Here is a 23,772-nt window from a genome sequence, read left to right on the forward strand (position 1 = left end):
TAATATAACGTTTTGGGAGACAAAGGAATGTTAGGATAATACTATTGGGTTAGACACAAAAATGGTCAATGTCTAATAGGGCAATAAATTCATAATTTAGGGGGTGATCTTTTCTACCAGACAGAAATATGCACGCCAACTTTTTAACTTCACAGTGCCTGAACAAAAAAGTCCACAATAAATCAATAATAAATAACAAAATAAAATGTAGGCACACTTTCCTGAAGATGTAAATAATCCTTTAATCATTCAACAAATGCCCTAGCATTATATCAAATGTGGCATTGCTTTTGGAAATTTGGAAAAGCTTTTCCAAATCTGAGATATTTTCTCACAATCTCCTTATTCAGATCAATTATTTTTTTACTTCTCCTACAACATTATCTTCATTTCAATAAGATGCATTAAGCACACCAGATTACTAAATCAGTAGTGGAGAATTAACAGGAAAAAGATGTCGTCTTGATATGAAAGAAAGTGAACCAAACATATGACCCTGCAATTCTACTCCTAGGTTTATAACCAAGAAAAATGAACACATATGTCCACAGAAAACATATACATGAATGCTCATAGCAGCATTATTCATAGTAGACAAATGTGAAAACAACCCAAAAGTTCACCAACTAATGAATGAATGAACAAAATAATGTATATCCCTACAAAAATATCATTCAGCAGCAAAAAGTAATGAAATATTGATACATACTACCACGTGGATGACCCTTGAGAAACATTATGCTAAATGAAAGAAGGCAGCAAAAAAGACCACATAGTGTATGATTTCATTTATATTAAGTTAAATAAGGTTTTTCTGGAATAGGCAAATGAAGGAAAAAGTAGATTAGTGGTTGTCACGGGCTGGGAAGAGGGAGAAATGAAGAATGACTGCCAATGGATACAGGATTTCTTTTGCAAGTAATAAAATATTTTTTTTTAATATTTTATTTATTTATTTATTTATGGCTGTGTTGGGTCTTCGGTTCTGTGCGAGGGCTCTCTCCAGTTGCGGCAAGTGGGGGCCATTCTTCATCGCGGTGCGCGGGCCTCTCACTATCGCGGCCTCTCTTGTTGCGGAGCACAGGCTCCAGACGCGCAGGCTCAGTAATTGTGGCTCACGGGCCCAGTTGCTCCGCGGCATGTGGGATCTTCCCAGACCAGGGCTCGAACCCGTGTCCCCTGCATTGGCAGGCAGATTCTCAACCACTGCGCCACCAGGGAAGCCCTAAAATATTTTTTAATTTAATAATGGTGATGGTTTCACAATGTTATAAATGTACTAAAAACTACTCAATAGTTTATTTAAAAAGAAGAATTGTATGGTATATAAATTATACCTCAATAAAACTGTCATTAAAAAAGCGTGGGAGTAAAGCATCACACAAAGAGAATAAAATTATACCCATGGCTGATACAAATAGGGCTCCAATATGGGGTCTGTACTGGGTCTGAAACTGGATTTTGAATACTTTTGTCATTACCAGAATAAAACCCCTAAATTACTGAGATTTGCTTGTGATCTCTTACATAGATAGATTGTCCTGGTCAGATCAAAACCCTTATATTTTCTGATCAAAACTTTAGCACACTTAGAACACCAAGGAGAATATTCAAAAAGCCATGCGGTGAGAAACCAGATAGCTATGGTTTCCTCCTATCAGTGATATGGAGTACGTATTTCAAAAGGACACCAAAACTCTGGGTAAGGTTCCTTATACCACAGTAATTGAATAGAATTCAGAAATGAAGCTCTGGTTCCCAACTAAGTAAAATGATTTAATTCAGAGTCACTAATTTGAGTTTTTATTCTGTTAATGTTCACTTGATTTCCACTTCAGTTCAAAGGTATCCCTTTTGTACTGTTTATCAGCTAAGTATGTCAAAATAGCAAATATTTCATCACCAAATTATTATGCAGTGCTCTCTCTTCACCAAAGAGGACAAAGTCTTGTAAAACAGGAGCTATAATTATGTACAGCAAAGGAATAATCACTTTTAAATTTTTATGAAAAGATTTCCATTCCTGATAGGATATAATTAGTTATGGAAGCACAGTCCCAAACACCAGAAGAAAAGAGGGATAAATTTCAAAAGCTGTTTTTAAAAGATATCAGAGGCTTTTGGAGCAATGAGGATGAGATAAATTGGAATTCCAGAAGACGAGGAGACTCTACCATAGTAGGCTGGGATCACTGGCTGAATTTCTTATTCATTGCTAGGAGCACCTGCTGATTCTGAGCTTGGAGTGGGGCTCAGGCTTAGCTCAAGCAGAAAGAGTCTGTTGGCAGAGAAAAAGCAGCAGGCTTTTGCCTTGTTCCATACTTAAATCTGTGTTTGGTTATTCATAATCTCAGTACTGTGTACTCTTGGGGGGCAAAGGCCTATTGATTTCTCATGGGTTGCATAGAACTAATATTGCTTCTTTAAAGATTTTTCTTAGAAAGTTCTATGGTAAAACATGTCTCATTTAACATATCAGATTGTTTTCCCTCTATCGTCTTCTATTTTTGTTCAGGAAAACGTACCACATTATGTGAAATTATGGGGAAAGCTGAAATGTGGTTGATTCGAACATACTGGGATTTTGAATTTCCATTCCCTTACTTACCTAACGTTGAATTTGTTGGAGGACTGCACTGCAAGCCTGCAAAGCCCCTACCTAAGGTAATTAAAGGTGTTCCTTTTTGCTTCTCTGAGTATTTACCTCCTGGAATCATTTCTAGTTTATTATTTTTTTAGTATTTGATCCTCAAACTGAAAACCTGGACACAGGAATTAATGGGAATTATCCACCTTAGACTATTACATTACCATTAAGTATTTACTACATTATTGTGGTAATCATTAGTGATGCATATCGAATATGCCAGATATTTGACAACAAAAATGTCCCTAGCCCCTGAGTTTAGTGGAATTGTCCAATACTCTCAGGACAGTGAGAATGAACTGAAGTGACAGGTATCACTTCCAGGTCCAACACTTAATTGTCAGGTGCACTTACTCCAGAGTTCTCTTTTCCTTTGTGATATCTTTGGGGGCTGTGTTCCAGAGTAGCTACTCTGCCAATCTGAGTCCTGGTTAAAGAATATATATAACAGTTGCAGCTCAATAGATGGACATATGACATGGGAAAGAAATAATGTAACAGGGAGGAGCCAAATCTTGACTACATGTTGGATCTGTTTCTTTTACTTTAACCTTTGCTTTCCGCTGCTTTTGTTCACTAAAAGGATACTGTCTATACATAATGGCCTGCCTTGGGGAACCCTGCCCCTCTGCCTGAATGTTAAACCAAAGTGCCTTTGTTCAGGCAAACATCCAGACCCTGTCCACCTGTGGATGGCTACAAGAAAGAAGAAATTAACACATCCCCTCCCCGAGGCTGGCCGTTCTAGGTGATATTTGCAAAATATATGGCCTTTTTACTTTACTTCCTCATCTCCCCCCCACTCTCTGTTCTATAAAAGAAACTGGCATCCAAACCCCGATAAGATGGTTATTTTGAGACTTTAGTCTGCCGTCTTCTCAGTTTGCCGGCTTTCTGAATAAAGTCGTATTCCTTGCCTCAACACCTGGTCTTCAGTTCATTGGCCGGTCCTGCAGCGAGCAAAGCGAGCTTGGACTTGGTAACAATAAGGTGTTGTTTTAGGCCACTGAGATTTTGGAGCTGAAAGTTATTTTGCATAACCTAGTCTAAAAAATGGACATAGTAGGGAAATTATAGTAGTTTGAGAAAAGATCAAATAGAGATGGATGGCCCACCCAAAATCCTGGCATAAGTTCAGTAATGGTGACCTGTTTGGTTTGAATAGAGGAGAGAAATTAGCCTGGAGAGGTGATCGCAGGATAGGTTATAAATAAACAAATGGGCAATACTAAGTATTCTTTACTTCAAATTTAAGGTCAATGAATGATCAATGTATAATTTTTAAGCAGTAACGTGATACAACTTACCCTTTCATAAATATTATCTATTGAATTGTTTGGAATGTAACAAGATTTAAAGGAGGGAAATGAGCTGAGATAGAGGTGCAATAGTTCCTGCAAGCCGTTATAGAGATCCAAACTACAATATGATAGCAATTTTGAGTAGAAATGGAGAGGTTTAGGAAGTATTTACAAAGAAAGTCAATAGGATTTTCTGATAGGCTGGAGATTAAGGGAGAGAGTTCCAGAATTAATCCTTGGCTTTTTGTTTCTTTGTACATGTCATTTCTTTACATTTATTTATTTATTTTTTGTACAGACAATTTAGTAGAGAATATTATCATTTACGAGGAGAAGAGGGAAAAGGGAGCAGTTGTGAGGAAAAATGATTTGTTCATATTTGCATATGCTGAATGCGGTACAATGCAGTGTCTAGCAAGCATCTATCAAATACATTGGTTTAATCTCAGGGAACAGATTTATGTAGTATTTGTGTTTTTTTTAATTAATAGACTATTTTTAGAGACACAGTCACAGCAAAATTGAGCACAAAGTACAGAGAGTTCCACCTATCTCTTGCCCCCTCCCATGCACAGCTTCCCCAGCCATCAATATCCCACACTCCTGCAGCACATCTGTTACATTTTATAAACTAACATTCACATTAATCTCAACCAATGTCCACTGCATACAAAAATGTTAACTCTTTGTGTTGTACATTCTATATTTTGATAAATATATAATGACATGTATCTACCCTTATACTCTCATACAGACTCTCCACTGTCCTAAAAATTCCCTGTGCTCCACTTCTTCATCCTTCCCTGTCCCTAAATTTCTAGAAATCACCATTTTTTTTACTTTCTCCATTGATTTGCCTTTTCCATAAGCAGTAGTCTCACATTAGCAGTCAAGGAATAAGAACTCATGACTTTTTACTGGCTGCTTTTTGTGAGAATTACATCACCCAGAGTGGAAAACAGAACTTGGGGTGGATCAAAATACTATAAACTAGATGCCTAAGGCTTCTGTGAAGAGGGGTTATTCCTGAAAACCTGACCATTGACATTAGAGCAATAGATGACAGTATAGAATAAAGACATAAAGACAAGGATACTTTTTTAAAAAATTGAATTTTAAAAAATATTTTATTTTATTATTATTTTTTTACTAGGGTATACTTGCTTTACAATGTTGTGTTAGTTTCTATTGTACAATGAAGTAGAGTTCCCTGTGCTATACAGCAAGTTCTCACTAGTTATTTATTTTTTACATATTAGTGTATATATGTCAATCCCAATTTCCCAATTCATCCCACCCCCCCTTTCCTCCCTTGGTGTCCATACATTTGTTCTCTACATCTGCGTTCTATTTCTGCCTTGCAAGCAGGTTCAACTGTACCATTTTTCTAGATTCCACATATATGTGTTAATATATGATATTTGTTTTTCTCTTTCTGACTTAACTTCACTCTGTATGACAGTCTTTAGGTCCATCCACATTTCTACAAATGACCCAGTTTCGTTCCTTTTTATGGCTGAGTAATATTCCATTGTTTATATGTACCACATCTTCTTTATCCATTCATCTGTCGATGGGCATTTAGGTTGCTTCCATTACCTGGCTATTGTAAATGGTGCCACAAAGAACATTGGGATACATGTGTCTTTTTGAATTTTGGTTTTCTCTGGGTATATGCCCAGTAGTGAGATTGCTGGGTCATATGGTAGTTCTATTTTTAGCTTTTTAAGGAACCTCCATACTGTTCTCCATAGTGGTTGTATCAATTTACATTCCCACAAACAGTGCAAGAGGGTTCCCTTTTCTCCACACCGTCTGCAGCATTTATTGTTTGTAGATTTTTTGATGATGGCCATTCTGACTGGTCTGAGGTGATACGTCATTGAAGTTTTGATTTGCATTTCTCTAATAATTAGTGATGTTGAGCATCTTTTCTTGTGTTTTTAGGCCATCTGTATGTCTTCTTTGGAGAAATGTCTATTTAGGTCTTCTGCCCATTTTTGGATTGGGTTGTTGTTTTTTTGATACTGAGCTGCATGAGCTGTTTGTATATTTAGGAGATTAATCCTTTGTTGATTCATTTGCAAATATTTTCTTCCATTCTGAGGGTTGTCTTTTTGTCTTGTTTATGGTTTCCCTTGCTGTGCAAAAGCTTTTAAGTTTTGTTAGGTCCCATTTGTTTATTTTTGTTTTTATTTCCATTACTCTAGAAGGTGGGTCAAAAAGATCTTGCTGTGATTTATGTCAAAGAGTGTTCTGCCTATGTTTTCCTCTAAGAGTTTTATATTGTCCAGTCTTACATTTAGGTCTTTAATCCATTTTGAGTTTATTTTTGTGTATGGTGTTAGGGAGTGTTCTAATTTCATTCTTTTACATGTAGCTGTCCAGTTTTCCCAGCATCACTTATTGAAGAGGCTGTCTTTTCTCTATTGTATATTCTTGCCTCCTATGTCATAGATTAGTTGACGATAGGTGCGTGGGTTTATCTCTGGGCTTTATATCCTGTTCCATTGATCTATATTTGTGTTTTCGTGCCAGTATCTTTGGAACAGGGTCTTTTCTTTTTAAAATTTAGCCCCATCTACTGAAGAACTAGAGGGAGAATCACAGTTAATCATGTATGTGTGTTCTTGTAACTCTCAGCACAACAATCCTCTAGTGAATGTGACCCAACTAAGGATCTGCAGTTAGACTCAGACTTTCATCTTTTCCTTGTAAGGAAGACATAGGAAAATGTTGGGGAGAGGAGTGAAAAATTTCCCTCGCACTACAACATGATAAAAATGTCAGTTTGATTTTGAATGCCACAACATGTTTGTGGAATTACAGAATTTGTTTTTCTTTGTTTTTCGTGCATCTCGGGGCGACAGAATATATTAATCATACTCTCAGTTCATTCCACTCCATAATCAGCCCATGACAAACATCTCTTTTGGTTGATTTTTCTTACGTTTTTTCTTTATCTTCTTCTCTTCCATTACCCCACAACCAGTGGGTACCCAGTCAAATGCATTTAATATTTATCATCTTATTTCAATTTAAACAGATAACTGTGGATCCTCAAACTATATGTAGAAATGATTTGAGTTTTTTAATTATATAAATGATGTTATGTTATAATTCACACTTTCTCATTCTTATTAGTCTATATAATTTTTTTCATATGTATCCAAGTTTCTATTTGTAAATCCATTTCATTCATTCTGACTATAGCAGAGAATTTTGGTATATGTATTTATTCCCCACAAAGGACAATTTGTGTCCCTATATCTATCATACAACAAAGAATATTGGGAGGAAAAATTGCAAACCTATGCATATATTTGAGAATTATATCCAATAGTGGGATGATAGTGTCATGGGTCATAGGCATACTTAATTTTTTTCTGCATTTAACTTCACTTAATATCTATAAAAATGTATTGTTTCATCAGGAATGCTTAGGGGGTTACATCTTCCACATCTTATCTAAACCTTGATTATTATTCTATTTTCTAATATGGGTCAGTTTCATAGAGGTAAAGTGATATCACACTGATGAATTTTATTTGTAATCTCCATTTATAGCAAAGTTGAACATTGTTTCAGAAACTTATCAGTTATTCTTATTTTCCCTTTCTGAAACTCAAATATTTAGTATATTTTTTGGATAATCTTTTTTTTCAAGTAATATCAATTCTTTCTGTAATTTAGAATATCTAGGTATTAATCCTTGATCTAGCCATTGCAAATATCTTCTCCTATGACTCCATATATTTGTTAATATTTTCTCTAATTACTTTTTTAAACATAAAACACCAAATTTGATGTAATCAAATCCATTTTTTAATACATTATGATTTGTACTTTTAAAAATCTCATTTAAAATATTTTTCTCTTTATTAAGGTTAAAAAGACATTCTCCTATATTTTATTTTTAAATGTACAATATTATATTTTAACATGATACATTTAATCCATTCAGATTTTTAAAATTAATACATGGTAGGAGGTAAATATTCACCTCCCTTTTTTTGTCTGAATAATGAACATATTATTGTACCACCACTTAATAAACCATCCACCCAGTGTGATATTTTCTCACTGATTATCCCAGTGAATTGTGATATCATCTTACCATACAGGAGGCTTTCACATACTCATGGCTCTCTTTCTGGCCTCACTACTTTATTCTATTGTTCACTTTGTTAGCAGGTCAGTAGATTTCATTTTGTATTGTGTATTATTATCGGATTGAAATAGTCTCCAGTGCTCCTTTTTCTTTTTCAAAATTCACTCATTATTTATGAAAATGTATTTTTATATAATTTTAAAAATATTTCCTAGTATCTGAAGAATATGATGATATAATTGAAAATAAATTTAAAGTGATTGATAGCTTTACAAATTATGTCAATCCATCTATAAATACACTGTAACAGTTAATTTTATGCATCAATTTACCTGGGCCAGGTACCCAGGTATTTAGCCAAACATCACTATGGAAGTTTCTGTGAGGGTATTTTTGGATGACATTAACATTTAAATATGTGGACCTTGAGTAAACAAATTGCTCTCCATTATGTGACTGAGGCTCATCCAATTAGTTGAAGACCTGAATAGAACAAAAGACTGAACTCTCCCAAGGAAAAAAAGAATTCTGCCAGTAGACAGCCGTCAGACTTGAACTAGGGCTATGGCTCTTCTCTGAGTCTCCAGCATGATGACCTATTCTTCAGATTAAACTTTCCAAACTCCATAATCATGTGAGTTAATTCCTTAATATAAATTTCTTCCTTGTCTTTCCACTTTAAGTCTTACACATTTTTATCTTCTCTTATTTGGTTGAATTAGTTTTGTTACTAGTTCAACTTAGGATGAAAAGATTTCTTTTTACTTCATCATAATTAGATATGATATTTTTATTTTTAATGGAAAGCCATATATTTCTATTATATTACTGTTAACCTCAGAGTATTCATTATAGTTCTTTCTGCATGTCTTATCTGGTCAGGAATTTATATGGCTACCTCATTTCTAAATGTGTTTGTGGAAGCTTATACGAAGAGAAAATATAACCAAAATAAAAGAAAATTGAAATTTAGAAAACAGAAAAAAGTAAATATACCAAAAGTATGTCATTATACTGACTGTGATTCAGCAGCAAAATGAATGATAATCTTATTAGCATCCAAGGCTAAATATAAAGTGAAACACCAGAACTATTTAACTTAAACTAGAAATTTGGCTCTGCCAGCTACTGCTGCATAGACTTGGACAAATTACTTAACCTTACTGAGATAGCTTTCTCATCTGTAAATGTATACATATCTCTTAAGATTCCCATATATCTAAGTTAAATCATACATGTAAAGAGCTCTGTAATTGGGAGAAGATAACATGTAGTCAATAATTTGTAAACACACACACACACTCCCCTCTATCATGCTGAAGGGAACCTCCAATTTAAATCATTTTTAATTTGCTTAATAACCAGTGATTTCAGGTCATATTTTGTATACTGAAATGGTTAACATATGAAAAAACAGAAGTGTTATAAGAATTCAGACATGTTGAGAAAAGTGTGTGACTTATTCTTGTAACTATCAACTTTCATATAAGAAAGACTATTTCCCTCACAGGAGTTAGAAGAGTTTGTTCAAAGCTCTGGAAAAGATGGAGTTGTGGTGTTTACTCTGGGGTCAATGATCAAAAACCTCACAGAAGAAAAGTCTAATGTGATTGCATCAGCCCTTGCACAGATTCCACAGAAGGTCAGATAATCTTATTTTTTCAGGGAGGGACAGCTACTTTAAATTCCATGAAGATATCCTTAAAAGTGTGCTTAAAAAAGTAGGAAAAGTTATTGGTATTGTTAGTGTCAGTTTAACTGAAGTGTAAAGAAAAAATATTAAATGGTAAAACAGGATACTTGATTCTTATCTTACTTTAAACCTGGCATTACTAACAGGAAAACATATTGCAGAATTTTCTTTAAATAATTACCTAAAACTTAATCATTCACTACTGTCAAACAATCAGTCAAATTTGTGTCTAGGTTTTAAGGCTTCCATGTAATCTAACATTGTTTTTTGGTGTTTATTGGTGTTTTTTGGTTTGTTTGTTTGTTTTTTAATCTGAGGCATATACACAAGTTACAACTACCTTGATGGAGAATAAAGGATTAGATATTCAAAAATACAGCCTTAATTCACTGGATGCCTTGGGACTATATTTCCTTATAATTAATGGATTTGTACCAGGCCATGGTTGAGCCTGGAACTGACAACTTACATTCCTGGAATACTCCTTAATAGATACTCTTCATTTTAAACAGTTAAAATCTTTAATAATACAGTACAAGATTTATGCAGTTCACTCCTTGAAGTTCCCCCAAATTATAATTTTTTATTTATACCATTCTAGGTTATAACTGAGTGGCATTGTTTTTAAACTACCATGAGCACTTTTTTCCCCTACATTTAGTTAAAATAGAAAATTGCATGTAACTTTAAGTTACAAATGCTCACAATAATTATTGTATTCATAACCAAATTACTTTCAATAATTGTTTTGTGGAAGCAGCACCCATTTAAATATTTAATCTAAATTCCAACTTCATAAAAATATTAAACTTTCAATTGCATTAAAATACAATGTTTACAATGTGAAACCAGGGTAGACTAGGAAGCACCAAACCTGTCTCTCTACCTAAACAAAATTGTACTAGCAAAAACTGTCTGAAGTAACTATATTGGAACTCTGGACTCTAACTGAGCACTTGCAACTCACAGTGGAAAAACTGAGTGGGAACTGTGGTTAATTTTAGTCAATGTCATCCCTTTAGAATAGCAGCAGCTTCAAAGTCTTCATCACTCTGTCCCATGGCAGCCAACATGCCTGCATTCCTGGTGTAATTTGGTGGAACCGGTAGACAATAAAGACCTTATCCTCCAAATACTGTGGTTCTGCATTCTAATTGCTGATTACTGCCCATGATCATTGAGGTATATGCACAGAAACTGGGCACAGTTGTTTCAACATTCATTAGAAGAAGCAACTTCCAGGGGTTTTAAAGGATAAGCTTTTTTTTTTTTTTTTTCCTTTTTTCTCCATTTGGGAGCCAGGCATTAAAGAATTAGACCATTAAAAAACAACCTCACAAACAGTGGAATTTAGAAAACTATGTGCATGTCCAGGGAAAAACACTGGCTCATAAAATACCTGAGAAAACCTAAAGCTTTAACCTCAGCCTGATTTCTAGCAAAGAGAAACACTTCAACAATAGCAACAACAAAATCAAACTCTAACAAAGGGGCAAATCTGATTTCTGAAGATAGAACATTATAAAAAGCAAATGTACAATACTCGAAAAATATCACAAGGCATACAAAGATAGATGAAAGTATGGCCCAATCAAAGGAACAAAATAAACTGAGAGAAACCATTCCTGAGGGAGCCTGGATTTTGGAATTACTAGAAAAGGCCTTTAAAACCACATTTTTAAAGATGTACAAAGAACTAAAGGAAGACAATGACAAAGAGAAGAAAATGATGGAGGAACAAAAGGAAATATTGATAATGAGAAAGAAATAATTTTTAAAAGAACCAAAAAGAAATTCCAGAGGTAAAAATCACAATAACTGTAATGAAAAGTTCACCTCGGGTTCAAAATCAGACATGAGCAGGCAAAAGCATCAGCAAACTTGAAGAAAGAATATTTGAAATTATCGAGTTCGAGGAAGAAAAACGAATGAAGAAAAATGAACAAAGCCTAAGGGACTTGTGGGACACCATCGTGTGACTGAGCATACACATTGTGGGAGTCTCAGAAAGAGAGAAATGGGCAGACTGGGCAGAAAGAATATTTAAAGAAATAATGGCTTAACATAGTCCCAATTTAATAAAATACATAAATTTACAAATCCAAGAAGCTTAGTGAACTTCAAGTTGGATAAACTCAAAGACATCTACACCAAGACACATTATATTCAAGTTGTTGAAAACCAAAGATAATGAGTGACTATTGAAAGAAACAAGAGAAAGAATTCATCACCTAAAAGATATCTTCAATAAAGTGATTAGCCAGTTCCTCATCAGAAACACTGGAGGCCAAAAGGCAGTGGATTGGTAAATTCAAAGTGCTGAAAGACAAAATTGAAATTGAGTTATTTGTAGTGAGTTGGATGGACCTAGAGTCTGTCATATAGAGTGAAGTAAGACAGAAAGAGAAAAACAAATACCATATGCTAACATATATATGGAATCTAAAAAAAAAAAAATGGTTTTGAAGAACCTAAGGGCAGGACAGGAATAAAGATGCAGACGTAGAGAATGGACTTGAGGACACGGGGAGGGTGAAGGGTAAGCTGGGACGAAGTGAGAGAGTGGCATGGACATATATACATTACCAAATGTAAAATAGTTAGCTAGTGGGAAGCAGCCACATAGCACAGGGAGATCAGCTCGTGCCTTGTGACCACCTGGGGGGTGGGATAGGGAGGATGGGAGGGAGATGCAAGAGGGAGGAGATATGAGGACATATGTATTTGTATAGCTAATTCACTTTGTTATAAAGCAGGAACTAACACACCATTGTAAAGCGATTATACTCCAATAAAGATTAAGAAAAAAAAAAGAAATCTTTAACATTACTGTGAACTGGAAAATTAGACACCCACAACTTGTAGACCCCTAGTTGAAATTTTGATACAAAGAGAATTGGTGAGGGAGTTATATTAAAACATTAAACCTGTGAATATGTGAACTCTTAAAAAAAAAAAGTAATGAGTACAGTTTAAGAGACCTCTGTGACAACATCAAACATACTAACATTAACATTATAGGGGTTCCAGAAGGAGAAGAGAGAGAGAAAAGGGTAGAGAACATATTTGAAGTCATAATAGCTGAAAACTTCCCTAATTTGGGAAAGGAAATGGTCTTCCAATTGTAGGAAGCAGAGACAGTCCCAAATAGAATGAACCCAAAGAAGACCACACCAAGACACCTTGTAATGAAATAGCAAAAATAAAACATAAAGAGAGAATTTTAAAGGCCCAAGAAAAAAGGAACAAGTTAAGTACAAGGAAACTCCCATAAGGCTAAAAGCTGACTAGTCAGCAGAAACACTGCAGGCCCGAAGGGAGTGGCAGGATATATTTAAAATAATGAAAAGGGAAAACTTACAACCAAGAATACTCTACCCAGTAAGGCTCTCATTCAGATTTGATGGAGAGATCAAAAGTTTTACAAGCAGCCAAAAGCTAAGAGAGGTCAGCACCACCAAACTAGGTTTACAAGAAATGTTAAGGGGACTTCTCTAAGTGAGAAAGAAAAGCCCACAACTAGAAACATAAAAATTACAAAGGAAAAATCTCATTGGTAAAGGCAAATATGCTGTAAAGTCAGTAAATCAGCCATGTATTAAGCTAGAAGGAAGGCTAAAAGACAAAATTATACAATCATGTATACTCACAATAACTAGTTAAGGGATACACAAAACAAAAAGATTTAAAATATGATGTCAAAAACAGTAAATGTGGTGAGGGAAGTAAAAAGGCAAGGTTGTTTAAAATTCATTTGATCTTCAAAGATCAGCAACTTAATCATGTACTTTACATATATATGTATGTATTTTGCTAAGTACAGTGTGAGGAATATGGACAATAGCTATGTAATATCTTCACATGTTGTAACTAGACTTATCGTGATAATCATTTTGAAACATATAGAAATACCAAATCACTATGTTGTGTAACAGATACTATCATAGTGTTGTAGGTCAGTTTTACTTCAAAAACAAAGAAGAAACAAACAAACTCACAGAAAAACAGATCAAATTTGTGGTTACCAGAGTCAGGGGATTGGGGAAGGGACAATTGGAAGAAGGTGGTTAAAAGGTTCAAACTTCCAGTTACAAGACAAATAAGTACTAGGGATGCAATATACATCATAAATTTAGGTAACACTGCTGTCCTTTATATGTGAAAATTGTTAAGAGAGAAAATCCTAAGAGTTTTCATGTCAAGAAAAATTTTTTTAAATTTCTTTAATGTTGTACCTACTGTGAGAATCATTTCATAATGTATGTGAGTAGAATCATAATTCTGTACACATTAAACTTACACAGTGCTGTATGTCAATTATATCTCATACAACTGGAAGATAAAAGAGGATATTATGAAAAGTTGCACAACAAAAATTAGACAATCTAGAAGAAGTGGATAAATGCCTTGAAAAACTCTATTTACTTACACTGACTAAAAAAGACAGAGATTACTTCAACAGACCTATATCAAATTAAGAGACTGAATTAGTAATCAAAGACCCGCCAAAAAGGAAAAATCAGGGTCAGATAACATCAATGGTAAATTCTACCAAATGCTTAAGGAATTGAATAATTAAGGTAATCCTTTTCAAATATTCCAAAAATGTGGAAAGAAGGAAACAATAAATTATTCTATGAGGCCAAATGTTCCCTGATACAAAAGCCAGATAAAGACATCACACAAGAATAAAATTACGGACCATGATCATTTCTAAATATAGATATTAAAATACTCAAGAAAATATTTGCAGATCAGATCCACTAGAATGTTGAAAAGAGTATTCACCATAGTAAAATAGTATTTATGCTATTTATGCAAAGTAAATAAATATTACATTGATTGATTTACCGAAAGTAAATCAATCAATGTAATACATGATTATAATGAAGGGGAAAAAAAAAACCACTATCAAATGATCATTTCAACTTACAGAGAAAAAGAAGTTGAGAAAATCCAACATTCTCTACTGATAAAAACTCTCAAGAAACTAGGAACAGAGGGAAAAGCCCTCAATATGATACAGGGTATTTCTGAAAAACCCACAGCTAATATCATACTCAATGGTGGAAACTAAGATCAGGAACAATACAAGGATGTATCATTTCACTGCTGTTAAATAACCTTATACTAGAAGTTTTAACATGGGGATTATACGGGAAAAAGAAATGAAAGGCATCCAAATTGGAGAGACGTAAAACAATGTGTATTTGCAGATGACATGATCTTATGCATAGAAAATCTCAAGAATTCACAAAAAGCTACTAGAACTAATTACCAAACTTAACAAAAGTGCAGAATACAAGATTAACACACAAAAATCAGTTTTGTTTATCTAAATGTCAATGAACACTCTGAACATGAAATTTTTTAAATTCCATTTACAAGAACAACAAAACAAATACTTAAGAATGAATCTAATCAAGGAAGTAAAATATTTGTTGCTGAAAACCACAAAATATTATTGCTGCAAGAAATTAAAGAATGCCTAAATACTTGGAAAGTCATCTCATGTTCATAGATAGGAACGTTTAACATGGTTAAGAAGTCAACACTATCCAAAGCAATCTACAGATTAATGCAATGCCTATCAAAACTCTAACAGCCTTTTTTATAGAAATGAGTAATCCAATCCTCAACCTCATATGGAACTATAAGAACTACAATCAGACAAAAAAATCTTGAAAAACAACAAAGTTAAAGGAGTCACATTTTCAAACATTGAAATTAGAAATATGCTATAACACCTACAGTAAATTAACACTGTTGTACTGGAAGAAGGACAGGCATATAACCCAATGGAACAGAAGAAAATGCAGAAATTAATCCTCACATATATGGTCAACTGATTTTCAACAAGAGTGCAAGACCGTTCAATAGGGGAAAGGACAGTCTCTTCTCAACAAATAATGCTGATAAAATCTTGATATCCACATGCAAAAGATTGAAGTTGGATCCTTACCCTACACCATATGCAAAAATTAACTGAAAATGGATCAGAGACAAACTTTAAAAGTAAAACTGTAACACTTTCCCAAGAAAATTCTCAGGGAAAACTATCACATTGGATTATGTCAGGATTTCATAGATATAACACCAAAGCACAAGCAAAAAAAATTTAAAAATAAATAAATAAATTGGACTACATCAAATTGGACTACATCAAATGCAGAACTTTTGTGCATCAAAACATACTATCAAGAAAGTGAAATACAATGTACAGATTGGGAGAAAATCTTTGCAAATCATATCGCTGACAAGGAATTAACATGCACAATACGTAAAGAACTCCTGCAACTCAACAACAGCAACAAAAACCCAATTGAAAAAGGGGAAAGTACTTGAATAGACATTTCTCCAAAGAAGATATACAAGTGGTCAAAAAGTATATGAAAAGATGCTCAACATCGTTAATCATTAGGGAAATGCAAATCAAAGAACAAAGAGATACCACTTCACATAGGACAGCTATTATTTAAAAAGAAAATACAAGTGTTAATGGAGAAATGAGACCTCCTGTATTACTAGTAGGAGAGCAAAATCATGCATCTTCTCTGGAAAACATTTTTGTGGTTCCTCAGAAAATTAAACACGGAGCTATCATATAACCCAATAATTCTAATCCTGGCTATATAGCCAAAAGAATTGAAATCAGGGGCTCAAACAAATACTTGCACACCAATGTTCACAGCAACATTATTCACAATAGTAAATGAGTGGATAAAGAAAATGTGATATACACACAAAACAGAATAGTATTCAGCCTTAAAAAGAAAGGAAATTCTGGCATGGTACAACATGCATGAACCTTGAAGACAATGCTAAGTGAAATAATGCTAAGTGGGAAAAGGGCAAATACTGTATGATTCCACTTATATCAGATGTCTAGAGCAGTCAAATTCAAAGAGACAGGAAGTAGAATGTACTTTACCAGGGGCTAGAGAGTGGAGGAAATAGGGAGTTATTGCTTAATGGTACAGAGTCTATGTTAGGGAAGATGAAAATATCTGGGGTATAGATAGTGCTTATGGTTACAAACATTATAGATGTATTTAATGCCACCAAATTCTATACTTACAATACTTTAAAATGATAGGTATCATTATGTATATTTTACTATAATTAAAAAAGGCAATGCTTGATTCTATATTACTGTGTCTGTGTATATATATATATATATATGTATATATATATATATATATATATACACACACATACATTTTTATATATAAAACAAAGGTCAAAGCATTAACAGTTTCTTAGTGAGGTAAATAACATCTCTCCCCTTTGCCTCTGAAAACTATTTCAAAAATCCCCTTTACCAGAATGGCTTAGTAACACCACTATGTAATTGTTTCAGGTACAGGTTATCTTTTTTCTTCATCTCCTAAGTGAGAATTAACCTGATGATAGCCTATCGATTAGAATTATTGCAAGCATTTGTAAACATGGTTATAGCGTCAATGGTTTAAAAACATTCATTACTTAATCACTTCAGGCCTCAGTTTGCTTGTGTATTACCTGGAGGCACCAAACCAGGTTAATTCTAAGTCAGTTGCTTCCTTCTGATAGGATGTGATTCTAAAAATTTTCTAGAGTAAAGGCATTTATCTTAACAGGTCCTATGGAGATACACAGGAAAGAAACCAGAAACTTTAGGAGTCAATACCCGACTATATGAGTGGATTCCACAGAATGATCTTCTTGGTAAGACCAAAGAGAAGCAAAATTAAATGGAAGTGAATGAGGGATAATCTGAATGATTACTCAATAACAAATATATCCAACAAATTTCTATTCAAAATAAGGAATAAACAACAACAAAAAAAAACCCTTGATGTCTTCACATTTCTTGTGGAGCTTGTTAAAGAAAAAATTATAAATGGCACTTGTTAAAGACTGTAAAGCACACATTATTCAAAACCATCATGATAAGTATAGTTACTACTGCAATGGACTTCTACAGTAAGTCAGAGAGATTGGGCTCAACTCTGAGTGCAAAAAGGAAAAGTGGGAAATTTGTAGGCAAAGTTCAGAGTGGGGGGTGTCACTGGATGGAAGATTACTAAGGAAACCTCAGGGGCAAGGGGGGACCCTGGCAAAACTGACTTAATCAGATTCTTGCTGAAGGCAGACATCACTTGGGGGATGGTGAAGTATGAGGCAACAGTTACATAGGGTGATCAGATATCAGGCTGGAAGAGTCTAGCTAAACTGACTTAGCAGGATGCTTGCTAAAATTGGGCCATGCATAGATAAACAAATAAACCCCCAAATCAGGGCCTAGTTGAGAAGAGAGTTCAGAGGAGTTTGACTAGACTTTGGTCAAGGATAGAATCTTTGTTAAGTTCTAACATAAATATGGAATTTATAATTCTCCCATTTATGATACAATCTCTCCCTCCTCAGAATCAAAGTCAAGGAAAGTACCTTTAGATCAGGCTCTCATTAACTTTTGTATACAATATTGCAGCATCCTCCTGACTTTCTGTATCCAGTTTCTCCCACCCACCTCTCTTCTCTTTTACTCACTATAACTATTTGAAAACAATCTGATAAACCATTTCACCAACTATAATGTTATAAATGGTTCCACATTACTCAAAATAAAGGGCAAATTCCCATTTTCCTAAACAGAAACCTCATGACCTTGCCCTCATCTATCTTTCTAGCCATTCTCACATTGAAACCCTGCGCATATTACCCCCCTTCCCCATCCACAGAAGCATTTTTTTTCTTAAATCCCTCAGTCCTGTTTACTAAAGTATTCTCACCCCAAAAACTTGTCCAAAGGCAAGTATTCTTCATCATTTAACTCTGTGCAAACCTTTCAGAAGCTTATGGGATCACTTAATTGCTGGAATCACTAGTTGCTGCTTAGCATGGAATAATCAATTGCTGCTTTCTTTCGAGTTTATAGGAATTTACATATGGCCTCATGGCACAGAATTATATAGAAGATGCTCCATAATTGAATTAATTATTTATACAGGTGTCATGATTTTCTGTTTCTGAAGCTCTTACAACATGGAATAATGATACATATTTTTTCTTTTTAGGTCATCCCAAAACCAGAGCTTTTATTACTCACTGTGGAACCAATGGGATCTATGAAGCTATTTACCATGGGGTCCCTATGGTGGGAATTCCCCTGTTTGGTGATCAGCATGATAATATTGCTCGTATAAAAGCCAAAGGGGCAGCTGTTGAAGTAGACTTGCAAAGAATAACAAGTTCCGATCTGCTTAACACTTTGAAAGCAGTTATTAACAACCCTTCGTGAGTACAGAATATATTCTTTTCTGAGAATCATCAGTATTTTAAAAGGAGTAAATTGTTTTATTCTACTAAATTGATTACTTTTACATAATCACCAGGGCCTGGCTAACATTAAATATGATTGTCTTATACCTTTCAAATTTTATGAATGCATTTAGATTCACCTGGGCAATAGATTACTGGGCAACAATTTACAATATCAAAGAAATACTAAATTTATTTAAATAAACTAAGCTATTACTAAATATTATTATTTTTATTAATAGTATTTATTGTATATTTCTTAAAAATCGCAGATATTACCATTATAAAGAATTTAGGCAATATGACAAAAACATAAGGAAATAAAAATGAAAAACCACTTAACTCTCTTCATGTAGCTATAACCAATTACCAGTAGAAATATTACCTCAGCTATTTCCTTGTACTAATTTATAAATAGAAAAGAAAAATAATCTTATAAAAATGGGATCATGCTACTTTTTCATTAAAAATATTTCAAGAGAAAGTCAATGAAGTAAAATTGAGAGCTCCAAATGGAGACATAGAAGACCCCAGCCTCCCTGTCCCCTGACAAAGATCAACAATTAGACACTATCCATGAACAAAAACATCTCTGGGAGAGCTCTAAAGTTCACTTAAGAAATTTTAGCAACAATGTGGAACAAAAAAACTCTGAGAATAATCACACAAGAACAGTGGAGACAGCTTATTTATGCCTGCATCATCCCATCCCCAGGCCAGCATTGTTCAGCACCAACAGAGATCTTCCCAGCTAGAAAGAGTTCCTCACCAGGAAAGGAAGAGTGAACTGAGTGACCAGCTTCTAAAGCCTTTTGGGGCACAGAAATAGAAAAAACAATCCTAAATTTGTATGAAGCCACAAAATATCTCAAATAGCCAAAGAGACTTTTCTCAGACTTTTCAAGTCCTGAGAAAGAAGAATGAAGCTGAAGGCATCCCACTTCCTACTTCAAACTATACTGCAAAGCTATAGTAAATTTAAAAGTATGGTATTGGCATAAAAATAGACACATAGACCAATGGACAGGATTGAGAGCACTGAAACAAACCTTCATATACAAAGTTGAATAATATTTGAAAAAAGAGCCAAGAATAATCAATAGGAAAATGGTTGTCTCTTCATTAAGTGGTACTGGGGTAAATTGATAATCATATGCAGGAGAATGAAATTTGGACCCCTATGTTCCATCACTTAGAATCATTGACTAGAAATGGATTAAATACTAAAACATAACCTGAAACCATGAAACTCCCAGAAGAAAACAAAGGGGAAAAATTCCTTGGCAAGGCTTTTGCCAACAATATTTTAGGTATGACACCAACAACACAAGGAACAAATGCAAAAATCAACAAGTGGGACTATATCAAACTTAAAAGCTTGTGCACAGCAAAATAAATGATCCACAAAATGAAAGGCAACCTACAAAATGGAAGAAAATATTTGCAAAGTACATATCTGTTAAGAGGTTAATATAAAAAACATATAAAGAACTCTTATAAAGCAGTTACTGAATAGATATTTGTCCAAAGAAGACACGCAAATGGCTAACACGTACATGAAAAGGGGTTTGATGTCACTAAGCATCAGGAAATGCAAATCCAAACGTTAATAAGGTATCACCTCACACCTGTTAGAATGGCCACCATCAAAAGACAAGATATACTGTCTTTTCATCTTGTTTATTGTTTCCTTTGCTGTACAAAAGCTTTTAAGTTTAATTAGGTCCCATTTGTTTATTTTTGTTTTTATTTTCATTACTCTAGGAGGTGGGTCAAAAAAGATCTTGCTGTGGTTTATGTCAAAGAGTTCCTACGTTTTCCTCTAAGAGTTTTATAGTGTCTGGTCTTACATTTAGGTCTTTAATCCATTTGAAGTTTATTTTTGTGTATGGTGTTAGGTAGTGTTCTAATTTCATTCTTTTACATGTAGCTGTCCAGTTTTCCCAGCACCACTTATTGAAGAGACTGTCTTTTCTCTGTTGTATTTTCTTGCCTCCTTTGTCGTAAATTAGGTGACCATATGTGCGTGGGTCTATCTCTGGGCTTCCTATCCTGTACCATTGATCTATATTTCTGTTTTTGTGCCAGTACCATACTGTCTTGATTACTGTAGCTTTGTAGTATAGTTTGAAGTCTGGGAGCCTGATTCCTCCAGCTCCGTTTTTCTTTCTGAAAATTGCTTTGGCTATTTGGGGTCTTTTGTGTTTCCATACAAATTGTAAAAATTTTTGTTCTAATTTTGTGAGGAATGCCATTAGTTTGATAAGGATTGCATTGAATCTGTAGATTGCTTTGGGTAGTATAGTCATTTTCACAATATTGATTCTTCCTATCAAAGAACATAGTATATTTCTCCATCTGTTTATGTCATCTTTGATTTCTTTCATCAGAGTTTTATAGTTTTCTGAGTACAAGTCTTTCAACTCCTTAGGTAGGTTTATTCCTAGGTATTTTATCCTTTTTGTTGCAATGGTAAATGGGATTGTTTCCTTAATTTCTCTTTCTGATTTTTTCTTGTTAGAGTATAGGAATGCCAGAGGTTTCTGTGCATTTATTTTGTATCCTGAAACCTTACCAAATTCATTGATTAGTTCTAGTAGTTTTCTGGTAGCATCTATAGGATTTTCTATATATAGTATCATGTCATCTGCAAACAGTGACAGTTTTACTTCTTCTTTTCCAATTTGTATTCCTCTTATGTCTTTTTCTTCTCTGATTTCTGTGGCTAGGACCTCCAAAACTATGCTGAATAAGAGTGGCAAGAGTGGACATCCTTGTCTTGTTCCTGATCTTAGAGGAAATGCTTTCAGTTTTTCACCATTGAGTGTGATGTTTGCTGTGGGTTTGTCATATATGGCCTTTATTATGTTGAGTAGGTTCCCTCTATGCCCATTTTCTGGAGAGTTTTTATCATAAATGGGTATTGAACAAAGGCTTTTTCTGCATCTATGGAGATGATCATATGGTTTTTATTCCTTAATTTGTTAATATGGTGTATCACATTGATTGATTTGCATATACTGAAGAATCCTTGCATCCCTGGGATAAATCCCACTTGATCATTGTGTATGATCGTAAAGACAACCCTCAGAATGGGAGAAAATGTTTGCAAACGAAGCAATGGACAAAGGATTAATCTCCAAAATATACAAACAGCTCATGGAGCTCAATATCAAAAAAAAAAAAAAAAAAAATCTAATTAAAAAATGGGCAGAAGGGGCTTCCCTGGTGGCTCAGTGGTTGAGAATCTGCCTGCCAATGCAGGGGACACGGGTTCGAGCCCTGGTCTGGGAAGATCCCACATGCCGCGGAGCAACTGGGCCCGTGAGCCACAACTACTGAGCCTGAGCGTCTGGAGCCTCTGCTCCACAACAAGAGAGGCCGCAATAGTGAGAGGCCCGCACACTGCGATGAAGAGTGGCCCCCACTCGCCGCAACTGGAGAAAGCCCTCACAAAGAAACGAAGACCCAACACAGCCAAAAATAAAAATAATAAATAAATAATAAATTAAAAAAATTAAAAAAAAAAAAAAAAAGGGCAGAAGACCTAAATAGATATTTCACCAAAGAAGACATACAGATGGCCAAGAGGCACATGAAAAGATGCTTAACATCACTAATTATTAGAGAAATCAAAACTACAATGAGGTATCACCTCACACTGGTCAGAATGGCCATTATCAAAAAATCTAGAAACAATAAATGCTGGAAAGGGTGTGGTGAAAAGGGAACCCTCTTGCACTGTTGGTGGGAATGTAAATTGATACAACCACTATGGAGAACATTAAGGAGGTGTCTTAAAAAACTAAAAATAGAACTACTATATGACCCAGCAATCCCACTCCTGGGCATATACCCTGAGAAAACCATAATTCAAAAAGAGACATGTACCACAATGTTCATTGCAGCACTCTTTATAATAGCCAGGACATGGAAGCAACCTAAATGCCCATTGACAGATGAATGGATAAAGAAGATGTGGCAAATATATACAATGGAATATTACTCAGCCATAAAAAGAAACAAAATTGAGTTATTTGTAGTGAGATGGATGGACCTAGAGTCTGTCATACAGAGTGAAACAAGTCAGAAAGAGAAAAACAAATACCGTATGCTAACGCATATATATGGAATTAAAAAAAAAAAAAGGTACTGATGAACCTAGTGGCAGGGCAGGAATAAAGATGTAGACATAGAGAATGAACTTGAGGACACGGCGGGGGAGGGGGAAGCTGGGGTGAAGTTAGAGTAGCAGCGACATATATACACTACGAAATGTAAAATAATTAGCTAGTAGGAAGCAGCAGCATAGCACAGGGAGATCAGCTTGGTGCTTTGCGATGACCTAGAGGGGTGGGATAGGGAGGGTGGGAGGGAGGCTCAAGAGGGAAGGGATATGGGGACATGTGTATGCATATGGCTGATTCACTTTGTTGTACAACAGAAACTAACACAGTATTGTGAAGCAATTATACTCCAATAAAGATCTGTTAAAAAAAAAAAAAAAACAAGTTATAACAAGTGTTGGTGAGGATATGAAGAAAGGGGAACTCTAGTGCACTCTTGGTGGGAATTCAAATGGTGCAGTGACTATAAAAAAGAAGTATGGAGGCTCCTCAAAAGATTAAAAATAGAACTACTACACTATCCAGTAATCCTACTTCTGGGTATGTATTTAAAGGGAATAAACACAGAATATGGAAGAGATATCTTCACT

At 34.7% G+C, this 23,772-nt stretch overlaps 1 protein-coding gene across 4 annotated transcripts in view; it reads left to right on the plus strand.

The window, feature by feature from the left end:
• The window catches only part of LOC309661780 (UDP-glucuronosyltransferase 2C1-like), a 49,635-nt gene that overhangs the window by 5,538 nt on the left and 20,325 nt on the right, over positions 1-23,772 (plus strand). For all 4 annotated transcript variants that reach the window (XR_014264272.1, XM_082463823.1, XM_082463822.1 and 1 more), the window contains exons 2-5: positions 2,516-2,664; positions 9,570-9,701; positions 17,372-17,459; positions 18,812-19,031. Coding sequence is in view for 3 of the 4 variants with exons in the window: in XM_082463823.1 (XP_082319949.1) it covers positions 2,516-2,664; positions 9,570-9,701; positions 17,372-17,459; positions 18,812-19,031 (589 nt within the window). In the remaining variant the exon portion in view is untranslated. The remainder of the gene's footprint in view (positions 1-2,515; positions 2,665-9,569; positions 9,702-17,371; positions 17,460-18,811; positions 19,032-23,772) is intronic.

The sequence above is a fragment of the Balaenoptera physalus genome (genome assembly GCF_965194825.1).
Source record: "Balaenoptera physalus genome assembly, chromosome: 5".
In the NCBI taxonomy this organism is placed as follows: Eukaryota; Metazoa; Chordata; class Mammalia; order Artiodactyla; family Balaenopteridae; genus Balaenoptera; species Balaenoptera physalus.